We start from the raw sequence: 12182 nt of genomic DNA on the forward strand, positions 1-12182 counted from the left end.
AATGGAACATTGTTTTGGTTGCATAATGTGCACGGTGTGGTTTAAGTAGCCAACTAACAACAATGCCCGAGCTGTCGAGCTAGCTACATTCCAGCTCACAGCGTGTAAAAACGCAATGATATTTCGAAAGGGGTAGCGCGGGAGAAATGTATTGTGCTGATTGTAAGCTAGCAACAGCTAACTCGTTCGCTAACCAATAGCACAACATTGAGGTCTGACAAAGCAAGCCAATCACAATCAAACAATTACATTTGCACATTAGATACATTTTAGTTCAGAGCGGCGAATGCTGTCTTGAGTTGCTAACCAATTAGTGCTAGCTAACAACTTAGCTAGCGTTACTGTAGCAAGTTAGCCCCCCTCCATCTTCTACTAGCTAACAGATAGGCCTACCCATTGAACATATCTGTTGAAGGGGTTGTTTGGCATTACTCCCTTAAATAGGCACGAGATAAAACACAATAACTAGCCGGTACAAGCGATACAATCGCCCAGTTGAAACCGTCCTCTTCCATAAACATAAATGTATTTTTCTTTCCGCATCTCTGGGTAGTTAGCTAGCTAAACGGCGAAAGTTAACGTTACACGATGACAGGCCACAAGTCAACACTGCAGCCCGCATCCTATACATATATCCCACACAACCTGTACGGGTACTGCTTAATGGATGCATTCACTCTATATATCAAATAACTTATCTAAATATATATTACAGCTCATTCAAATAGTTATTGTGGATTTATATACTACAAAAACATAAAGCTGTGGTTACCTGCACATGATCCGCCATTTTGCTCCATTCATGCTCCTCTCTCACTCCCCCTAACAAAGTGCATGCGCGCAGATTTTCACATTCAGTAAGCATTTACGCTCGCGAGTCGCGCAATCGTTACGAAAGTTGCCCCGTGCAACTTTACAGAATTTTAAAATCCGTAAAATAAAATAACGCTCACATAAAGCAAACCCCGCTCTTTGTTGACATGGCTCTTAAAGGGAAACTGCTTAATTCCGTTATTTTCTGTTCTGAAATTAGTTTAATCAAACACTATAGAAAGGTTTATGAGTGTGGCACTGCATGCTAAACAGTAGTTAAATACGGTTAAATATGTAGTCTTCCAGTCCTATGTGTCTGCTTTGGGGATTGGGGACATAAATGTTGTAAACCTTTGCTTCCTTTAATAATGCTTTGTTTCACAGTCTAGATGAGCCCATTGAGCCAACAGAAGTCTCAGGTCTCATATGGTTACACATCACAGAAGGCTGGTTGCAAACTACCTTTACACTTCACCCCATTTTGACCTAATTACTGACAGGATTTGAGCTTGGATCTCCAGGTTCCAAAAAAGCACATAAACCCCTAAACTAAAACCTGTGCATTCGCGCAGGGAACCATTGGGGAGCCAAAACAAGTCCTCAGGTCTCAGCTAACGTTACTCAAGTCGACCACCTCTGTTACACTTTTACATTATCACAGATGGACCAGTAGGCCTACAAGACCATTCTGAGTGAGGTCATGCCAGTGCCATTCTCATGAATATGGATTTCCAGGACAGTTCCATGTTTTACCACCAGATGACACCCCCCTCTAACAGTCTATGGTTGAATAGTTTGGTTGAAAAAAATTATAAAACGTGCCTGCTTTATGACTACAGGAAAATATATTGTAAATGTCATCATGTCTCAATGGGAAGGTCTGCTGGTGAGATGAGAGGTATACCCTGGTGTTGTCCAGTCACAGTCTGACCTAACCTGTCTGCAGCAGGAGACTGGCTGGGGAGGGAGAGAGATCAAATCAAATTGTATTTGTCACATGCACAGAATACAATAGGTGTAGACCTTACTGTGAAATACTTACTTACAACCCCTTAAACAATAATGTAGTTCAAGAAATAGAGGTAAGAAAATATTTACTAAATAAAGTAGAAAATAAAATAATTCATTATAGGCATCCAGATTAGTGTCCTGCTCCTTGAAAGGCTGGAACTGGTACAGATGTTGCCTGTTTTTATTTTAGATTTTTTTTTTTTCAGCTTTATTTAACCAGGTAAGCCAGTTGTGAACAAGTTCTCATTTACAACCGCGACCTGGCCAAGATAAAGCAAAGCAGTGTGACACAAACAACAACACAGAGTTACACATGGAATAAACAAACGTACAGTCAATAACACAATAGAAAAGTATATATACAGTGTGTGCAAATGAAGTAAGATTAGGGAGGAAAGGCAATAAATAGGCTGTAGTGGCGAAATAATTACAATTTAGCAAATAAACACTGGAGTGATAGATGTGCAGAAGATGAATGTGCAAGTAGAGATACTGGGGTGCAAAGGAGCAAAAAATATATAAATAAAATAAATAACAATATAGGGATGAGGTAGTTGGATGGGCTATATACAGATGGCCTATGTACAGGTGCAATGATCTGTAAACTGCTCTGATAGCTGATGCTTAAAGTTAGTGAGGGAGATATGAGTCTCCATCTTCAGTGATTTTTGCAATTCGTTCCAGTTATTGGCAGCAGAGAACTGGAAGGAAAGGCGGCCAAAGGAGGAATTGGCTTTGGGTGTGACCAGTGAAATATACCTGCTGGAGCGCGTGCTACGGGTGGGTGCTGCTATGGTGACCAGTGAGCTGAGATAAGGCGGGGCTTTACCTAGCAAAGACTTATAGATGACCTGGAGCCAGTGGGTTTGGCGACGAATATGTAGCAAGGGCCAGCCAACGAGAGCATACAGGTCGCAGTGGTGGGTAGTATATGGGACTTTGGTGACAAAACGGATGGCACTGTGATAGACTATATCCAATTTGCTGAGTAGAGTGTTGGAGGCTATTTTGTAAATGACACCGCCAAAGTCAAGGATCGGTAGGATAGTCAGTTTTACGAGGGTATGTTTGGCAGCATGAGTGAAGGATGCTTTGTTGCGAAATAAGAAGCCGATTCTAGATTTAATTTTGGATTGGAGATGCTTAATATGAGTCTGGAAGGAGAGTTTACAGTCTAACCAGACACTTAGGTGTTTGTAGTTGTCCACATATTCTAAGTCAGAACCGTCCAGAGTAGTGATGCTAGGCGGGCGGGCGGGTGCGAGCAGCGATCGGTTGAAGAGCATGCATTTAGTTTTACTTGCATTTAAGAGCAGTTGGAGGCCAAGGAAGGAGAGTTGTATGGCATTGACGCTTGTTTGGAGGTTTGTTAACACAGTGTCCAAAGAAGGGCCAGATACTGTATATACAGAATTGTGTCATCTGCGTAGAGGTGGATCAAGGAATCACCCGCAGCAAGAGCAATATCGTTGATCGTCCATCACGCCGACACAATGTCTGTGCTCACTTGGGCATGGTTACTGACTGAGAAAAAAAGTTTATATAAAACAATTATCTCATTAGAAGAATAAAATCACATTGCTATCTTCACAAAAGTACTCTCATACTTAATCATATATTTTATACAACATTTAGATGTAAACTTGATAAATGGAACATGTCCACTTTCAGAGTTACAGTTATTTCATTATACCATCCTTAATGACATCACAAAATAATAGATAATATGACATGATTATTCTTTAGACACCCACTAATCATTCCAAACATTTGGATGTCAGGAATAATGTTCTAATGTTTTCAAAAAGTTTTTGGCAACAAGAGTCTCTCTGTAGCAAAGGAGATTTCAGTCTTCCAATACTAGAGACCAAAATGAGTCCTTTTCGGCACACTATGACCGGGTGTTAAGAGTCATAAAACTGGCCCAACCCCCCACCCCCTCTCCACTCCTGTGGGAGATGGGGAGGGGGAGGTCTGGATATCTGTCAGCCATTTGCCAAGCTGATCTGGCACCTTTGATCCTCACCAAGGAGAGAGAGTCATGACAATGTTACTCTATATATTTATTTCAAATTTCTGTGGGATATTCACTTTCTGCTTCACACTTATTACATGTCCAATATTTCAAGAGTAACATGTAGTGCTTTGGAGGGATCTATATGTATTAACTGGGCTGGCACTGTCTGTCAGTCCCCCGTAGATGGCATGCTCTGCCCATAATAAGTCTCTACCAAGCACGTAAAACAGTTGAGTAGGTGAATACAGAAAATCATTGGTTCTATTTAACAGGGAATGGGGTTTATTTCAAAATGTATTACCAGGGTGGAAGAAATCTCATAAGCGTTTATAGTTTTATTGGTTAGGGGTAAGTCAAGTCCCGTACAATGCTTTAACCTTATCTTTCTCAAATGATCCATAAAGGGGCCACTCTGAACATTCCTCAGAATACTTTTACACCGCTTACGTACATCTACATGTGCAAGTTGTATATTATTATACATTTTCTATTGTTACTTCATTAGATCTCTAGTAACCCATTATACTCAATAGTATGTTACTTTTTCTCATGTAACCCATTATACATTTGTGTTACATCACAAATTCCTCCTCTACACCAGTGTTCTATTCATACAGGGGTTTAAATCTTCGCTCTAGTGTTCTATTTAACAGCATATTCGGAAATAGTACTTCAATTCTTTCATATCTTAACATTCACTTTTCCCAATATAACTTCTATACTTAGGTATTCACATCCACACCACTCATATAAAACAACACCCTGTGCTCAATAACACCACATGCTATTATTAGTAGTCTCAGACTACGATGGGCAGTGGTGGACGGAACCCCTAGATAACGTTATAGATTTTTTTTAAACTCTGCCACACAGAACTGGAAAACTCAGCTCACACTTCACTCCACATTCACACTGGAGCTAGTCCCCTGACAGCTCTTTTAACACGTCCTTTCCACACTGACACAACCATACACAACTTTCACATCCACATTCACTTAGTACTATTCCCAAACACACTCGGCAATCTCCCTTATTACCCCATGTGCATCTTCAACAATTCTTTGTCCTTACTTCCTATGCACCATATGTATCTTCACTATACATATAGAATAGCACGTAGTACACATTATCCTATTCTCTACCAGTGGCTGCAGACCACGTATACACTTCTCTTATAAATGCCTACAGACAGCTGTCAGCAGGGCATGGTATCGTTACTTTCCCTCGCTCCAGTCTTCTCTCTAAGACTAGCTCTAGTCTTCTTCTGTCATATATATCTTCAACGATTCCTCTATAGTCTCTACAGTCGCCATCGTCTCTACAGTATCCATGGTCCTTGGGCATCCATAGTCCCTATAGCGTCACAGTCCCTATAGCATCCATAGTATCTATGGTCCCTACAGCATCATAGTCCCTACAGCCTCCATAGTCCCTCAGCATCCATAATATTAATAATTTATATAGTAAGAAATGCTATGGTCTCTATAGACTTTGTAGTCTTGCCTCTTCCCATACATATAGAATAACACTTTGTGATATTACTTAAGACTAGTGGTACCCTCCTTCTACATCTTTATGTTTGGTTTTATTGGTTTTATCATATTTGTATTTTACATTTTTTATACAAATTAATTTAAATTGACTTACTAAAATCAGTTGTCGTCCCTCAAATTGCTTTGCGGATGATGTGTCTCCTCCTGGGCAGCTCACAGTAAGGGTGTCACGCCCTGACCTCAGTTATCTTTGTTTTCTTTATTATTTTGGTTAGGTCAGGGTGTGACGAGGGTGGTATGTGTGTTTTTGTCTTGTCTATGGGTTTTTGTATATCTATGGGGTTTTGGTATTGTCTAGGTAAATGTAGGTCTATGGTGGCCTGAATTGGTTCCCAATCAGAGACAGCTGTTTATCGTTGTCTCTGATTGGGGATCCTATTTAGATTGCCATTTTCCATTTTGGTTTGGTGGGTTATTGTCTATGTGTATTTGCATGTCAGCACTCTTTATTAATAGCTTCACGTTCGTTTTGTTAGTTTGTTTAAGTGGTCTTCGTTTGATTAAAGAAGAATGTATTCTTATCACGCTGCGACTTGGTCTCCTCCTTACGACGAACGTGACAAAGGGTCTGGTCTGGGCGGGTCTCGTCATCTATTGGTCAGATGGGAATTTCCCTCACGCTTCTTAAATCGCACCACCGGTTTTCCTCGCAGACCCACACTGGAAAGCTCCGCAAGCAGAATCAATCATCCTGTTTGTTGACGCCAAATTGCAGAGGAAATTCTTACACAGGGACACTCGAAGTCAATATTATTTTGTATTATTATTTATTTATTTATTTTCTATATTTTTTATTTGATCTTTATTTTCTGTATACATCTTTTTCTCCCCAAATTCGTGGTATCCAATTGGTAGTTACAGTCCTGTCTCATCGCTACAGCTCCCGTACAGACTCGGGAGAGGCAAAGGTTGAGAGCAGTGCGTCCTCCGAAACACAACCCAACCAAGCCGCACTGCTTCTTGACACAATGCCCACTTAACCAGGAAGCCAGTCACACCAATGTGTCGAAGGATACACTGTACACCTGGCGACCGTGTCAGCATGCTCTGCGCCCGGCCTGCCACAGGAGTCGCTAGTGCGCGATGGGACAAGGACATCCCTGCCAGCCAAACCCTCCCCTAACCTGGACGACGCTGGGCCAATTGTGCGCCGCCCCATGGATCTCCCGGTCGCGACAGAGCCTGGACTCAAACCCAGAATCTCTAGTGGCACAGCTAGCGCTGCGATGCAGTGCCGTAGACCACTGCGCCACTCAGGAGGCCCCGAAGTCAATATTAAATGAATGATTGTTCACTGTCAGCGCGCTGGAGAGGTTCCAACAAACTTGATGCACCATAGTGAACGTCTGTCAGGAGCCCTAACAGGGCAGTCCCGTTAGTTCCCTTATATACTGACAAGTTATATTTGCATGATTTAGCTTATTCATCATTCAGAATTAATGTTTGCTTCATTCATGTGACGACCAATACTGGGTCATGCACTTGACAGACAAATACCTCACAACGCTTCTTCTCTCTAAGCTGAGACCTGGAAAACTGAGAAATCCCTTTCTCTAAACAAGGTTCTGGGCGTACTGCCAAATTGCAGATACTGATAGTGAGGATTCGTTCAATCAGTCACTTGCATGAACACAGAAATTGGTTTATAGAAAAGCACAAACAGAACACAGAAATTGGTTATTAGAAAAGTACAAACATAAAAATGTCCATACCAATAGACATGTGTGTGCCTTTCCAAATCATGTCCAATCAATTGAATTTACCACAGGTGGATTCCAATCAAGTTGTAGAAACATCTCAACGACGATCAATGGAACCAGGATGCACCTGAGCTCAATGAGGTATTTTCAGTTTTTCTGGTCACTCTAGGGTATTGTGTGTAGATTGCTGAGGATTTTTATTTATTTAATCGATTTTAGAACAAGGCTGTAACGTAACAACATTTTGAAAAAGTCAAGGGGTCTGAATACTTTCTGAAGGCACAGTATATGAACATGTAAAATAGATGACTAGGAAATAATCTATCTTTCTCACCATCCCTTTCTCGCTGTTGCCGTTAAGGGTTTATTTATACTCCAAACATCAACAAAACAGATTGTGGTGTGGTATGGTCATTTTAGGGACTAATGGCCTGGGTGGGGGTTATTGTAGGATTGACGGACATACAGTATTGGTAATCCCCCATAATCCTTCAGTGCTCCCTCTGTCCACTGAGGAGAGAGAGGTTTTTAATACCCCTACAGGACCACTATCTATGTCTCTCCCCTCTTCTAAGGGATAGTTCGACATTTACTGGGATGGGGGGGTTGGTCCAAAATAGGGGAGGGCTGTCCAACTTTTTATTGCTTTGGTGAGGGTAGTGCGTTTTGTCCCTGATTAACATTCACCATTTTGCAGGTTTGACTATATAATGTCTTCCATATAGCCACATTTCCTAATTCGCTTGCATGCTCCTTCCACCAAATTAATATACCACAGGTCAATATACCCAGCTAGCACATTTGGTTCCTTGGAAGTTGTGGGAACATACAGTACCAGTCAAAAGTTTGGACACACCTACTCATTCCAGGGTTTTTCTTAATTTTTACTATGTTCTACATTGTAGAATAATAGTGAAGACATCAAAACTATGAAATAACACATATGGAATCATGTAGTAACCCGAAAAATATTAAACAAGTCAAAATATATTTTACATTTGAGATTCTTCAAAGTAGCCACCTTTTGCCTTGATGACAGCTTTGCACACTCTTGGCATTCTCTCAACCAGCTTCATGAGGTAGTCACCTGGAATGCATTTCAAATACCAGGTGTGCCTTCTTAAAAGTTCATTTGTGGAATTTCTTTCCTTCTTAATGCGTTTGAGCCAATCATTTGTGTTGTGAAAAGGTAGGGTTGGTATACAGAAGATAGCCCTCTGCCTGTCTCCAACCTCTCTCAACTCTACAGTGGTAGCCTAGTCCTGACCCCGCTGGTCCTGACCCCGCTCTCCCTCTGACACTCGTCCCCTTTTCCTCTCCCCCTGTCACAATTTCCCTATGGTGCTTCCCCCCCCCCCCCCTGCCCCTGTCTGGCTGTAACTAGTCCCCTGCGGTGATGCAACAGAAGCATGTCCTTGCCTCTCCTGTAACCTCAGTGAAATTATTTGCCTCTCTGTCCCCCCTCAACCTCTGTTATAGGATTTTAAGCAGCTATGAAACATTTTTATCTGGCTGCTGTTGTAAGTTGTTTAGCTGGTGGATGGCGGGTCAGCTCAGGGCAATACAGTACAGTAGAATGAGGTGGAACAAGTCTGTATAGGAGAGTGGTTGCGTTATTCTCATCTGGGGTTATCGTCTTTGTTCCGCCATGCATGGCCTTCCTTCACTTAGAGTCTGTATAAGAACATTAGTCAGCAGCTTTGAGCTGTTCTTAGTGGCGCTAGAGGCCACCTGAAGAAACATTTGGTGTGTGTGTTTTAGCCGAGGAGCTGCTGAGCGTAGGAGGGTTGCGTTGTGAGTGGGCAATGCTGGGGATCTCTGGAACACTTTATCGTGTCTATCCATATTATACAGTCTGTTCTAGGTGGTTCCTTTTTTCTCAGGAAATGTTTTTGCTTGAATGAATCCTAAAGAAGCAAAATAGTATGAATTAAGTAAGTATTATGTAATAACACAATTACAACATATATATGTAGCAAAATAAATTGAAAGTAAATATTCTGCTATACTGTACTGTACTGTGTGTGCTATCCCACCTTCAGCAGTCTGTTTGGAAACAAGTTTTAAAAAAGTGAACCATCTCTCTCTTTATCTCCCTCTCCCTCCCTCCCTCAACCCCCCTGCTGGGTATTTACAATATCACATAACTATACTGGCATCTGGTAATGCAAAGGGAGGCATACATACACACACAGAGACTAAAGCATAGGAACATCTGTTTTTTTCTCTCAAGCTGGCTGGCAGTTGCAAAACAAACAACTGCAATTTGAAATCAACCGTTGATCTGCATATGCTTTTTGTCAAATTCTGATCTGAAATCAGGACTGGGTGAATCTATACCACCCTGCGCCAGCAGCCTTCCATCCTGCATCCCACTGCTGCCATGCCTCTGAAGCTAGGGTTGGTCCTGGTCGGTCCCTGGATGGGAGAACAGATACTGGTGGAAGGGGTGTTGGAGGTCCAGTAATGGGGACTCTTCCCTCTGGTCTAAGGAGACCCCAATGCAGTGAAGGGGACATTGCCCTGCGTAGGGTGCCGTCTTTCAGATGGGACGTTAAAACAGGTGTCCTGACTGTGGTCACTAAAGTTTGATCGTTTCTAGTCAAGTATTTCTCAACTCCATCATGACTCAGCGTGAAGTCGATACTTAAAAAAATGTTTTCTTTGTAGAAATCCACACTTTTTCATTAAACGTTAATCAAATACAACCACTGACTGTTTCCTTGTTGCTGTTGCTCTAAGAGGCAACTCAGCGCAAATGCCCATGTGCAAATTGAATCTCAATGAGGAAACAGTCAGGTGTTGTATTTGATTGACGTTTATTAAAAAGTATGAATTTCAGCAAACAAAGGCAGGTGTAACCAATGTGAAATGGCTAGCTAGTTAGCGGTGGTGCGCGCTAATAGCGATTCAATTGGTGACGTCACTCGCCCTGAGACCTTGAAGTAGTTGTTCCCCTTGCTCTGCAAGGTCCGTGGCTTTTGTGGCGCGATGGTTAACGATGCTTTGAAGGTGTCAGTTGTTGATGTGTGCAGAGGGTCCCTGGTTCGAGCCCAGGTAGGGGCGAGGAGAGGGACGGAAGCAATACTGTTACACAGGCAACAACAAAGGCCAAACATAGATATAAAGTAAGAATTTACATTTTTGAAGTAACGACTTCACAGGGACTCGAAGCAACTTGAAGGAGTTGCAGGTTCACTCCAAAAACACTAGTTTTCACTCAACGCCACGGATTTGGTATAGTGGAGTTAAGATATATTTGTCTATATAATTTCCATTCCATTGGTCAGCAACACTGCTGGTCCAGCATAGTAAAACCTACAGTTTCACCTTTTACCATGAATGAGAGCGAGGGAAGCGCAAACCCTTGTCTAGACTGTACAGAAGACCGTCCGTCGGCCCACCCCGCCCCGGCAGACAGACAGTAGCCAGGCTATGCTACAGTGGATTAGACAAAGACAAACAGTAGCTCTAGTCCAGTGGAATACATTACAGAGACCTGTCTCTTTAAATTACTCTCAAAGCCGATTAGCGCTGTTTTCACCGTCTGTTCTCCTCAATCTATTTTGGTTTTACGCTGCTACAAGCCTGCACGATAAGCCTTTTGCGATTTTCCATTTGTATAGGCTATATTTTTCTCGTCATTTGGGATGTTTTGGATTCCCTTTCTAAAAAGTTTGAGGCATGAGACGTGGGATTATTTATTTATTTCTGGCTTCTTCGCGGCGCACAGAGTGGACAGGACTCAAATTTTCCCCTGCGCGTCTGTGGTGAACTTGGATTAGCGCGCTCTCTCCTCCACATCTACTTTCTCTCTCCTATCCTGTCCAACTCTCTCCGAAAATATGATAGATATGTCACAGATATGACATCAATAACAACGACCACTTTTTGAAATCGACTGAAAGAGAAGGGGTCTCACGGAAAATGCAGAAGAGCGTGCGGTATAATGAGGGGCACGCTCTATATCTGTCGCTTGTCGCGCGCAAAGAGGGCACGAAACGCGGCATCCTGAGCAAGAAGACGACGGAGAACAGTCGGTGGAATGACAAGTACTTTGCTCTCTACCAGAATGTGCTCTTTTACTTCGAGAACGACCAGAGCACACGGCCCTCCGGGATTTACTTGCTGGAGGGGTGCACGTGCGAGAGGGTTCCCGCGCCCAAAGGCGCCACGGTCAGTAAGGACATGGTGGACAAGCAGCAGGTGGGTTAGGTACCCTAGTGACCATGGTAGTGCACCACCTAATATGGTTGTGTTTTGGTTTTGGTCTCTGCTTGCTGTGTTGACACTGAGGTTTGGCACCCTACCCTCACCCTGTTTTCTTACGTAAAACAGATTAAGGATTTGCAGCACAGACGGGGATTACGCATAGAAAGTGCACTTTAGTTGAGAGGAGGGATGGAGGGATGACAATTGATTTCCTCCGTAGCGTACTGTGTCTGTCCCAGAGAGAACTAGAGGCCTGGGACGTTGAGGGACAGCATGGGCAGTTAGATATTACACAGTTAGGCCTACCTGGAATACATGTAGAATATTTCAAATGTGGCTTTACACTTTTAGAATGAAGCAGCACATACTACTACCAGTATGCCATATCCTCATGACAGTTAGTTAATATATTCCCATGTACACTCTTAGAAGAAAAAGGTGCTATCTGGAACCTTAAAGGGTTCCTCGGCTGTCCTCATAGGAGAATCCTTTGAAGAACCCTTTTTAGTTTCAGGTAGAACCCTTTTCGTTCCAGGTAGAACCCTTTTATGCAGAGGGTTCTACATGGAACCCAAAAGAGTTCTACCTGGAACCAAAAAGGGTTCTTCAAAGGGTTCTCCTATGGGGACCGCTGAAGAACCCTTTAGGAACCCTTTTTTCTAAGAGTGTAGTGAACGGAAGCTAAATATGGAAATACAAGTCTAATAGCCCCTATGAAGAGCTCCATTACTGGCTGACATCTTTGTTATTGTGACGAGCTGCATGGAGTCAGTGACTGGAAACAGATGTTTTCTTGTTGGCCTATTACATCCTCACAGTTGGAGAGTGGAGACAGCACATTCACTGGCTCTGTATACACTACAGTAGTCTACTAGC

General features: G+C 42.6%; 2 protein-coding genes across 3 annotated transcripts in view; one reads left to right on the forward strand and one right to left on the reverse strand.

Moving 5' to 3' along the window:
• Positions 1-848, reverse strand: part of LOC120025479 (exportin-7) — a 38593-nt gene extending 37745 nt beyond the window's left edge. For both annotated transcript variants that reach the window (XM_038970036.1, XM_038970035.1), the window contains exon 1: positions 773-848. In XM_038970036.1, coding sequence (XP_038825964.1) covers positions 773-790 — 18 coding nt within the window. In that variant the 5' untranslated portion in view covers positions 791-848. The remainder of the gene's footprint in view (positions 1-772) is intronic.
• Positions 849-10716: 9868 nt separating this feature from the next.
• The window catches only part of LOC120026513 (ras-specific guanine nucleotide-releasing factor 2-like), a 41604-nt gene continuing 40138 nt past the window's right edge, over positions 10717-12182 (forward strand). Inside the window, exon 1 of the mRNA XM_038971407.1 lies at positions 10717-11300. Coding sequence (XP_038827335.1) covers positions 11022-11300 — 279 coding nt within the window. The 5' untranslated portion in view covers positions 10717-11021. The remainder of the gene's footprint in view (positions 11301-12182) is intronic.

The sequence above is a fragment of the Salvelinus namaycush genome, chromosome 31, assembly GCF_016432855.1.
Source record: "Salvelinus namaycush isolate Seneca chromosome 31, SaNama_1.0, whole genome shotgun sequence".
Lineage (NCBI taxonomy): Eukaryota > Metazoa > Chordata > Actinopteri > Salmoniformes > Salmonidae > Salvelinus > Salvelinus namaycush.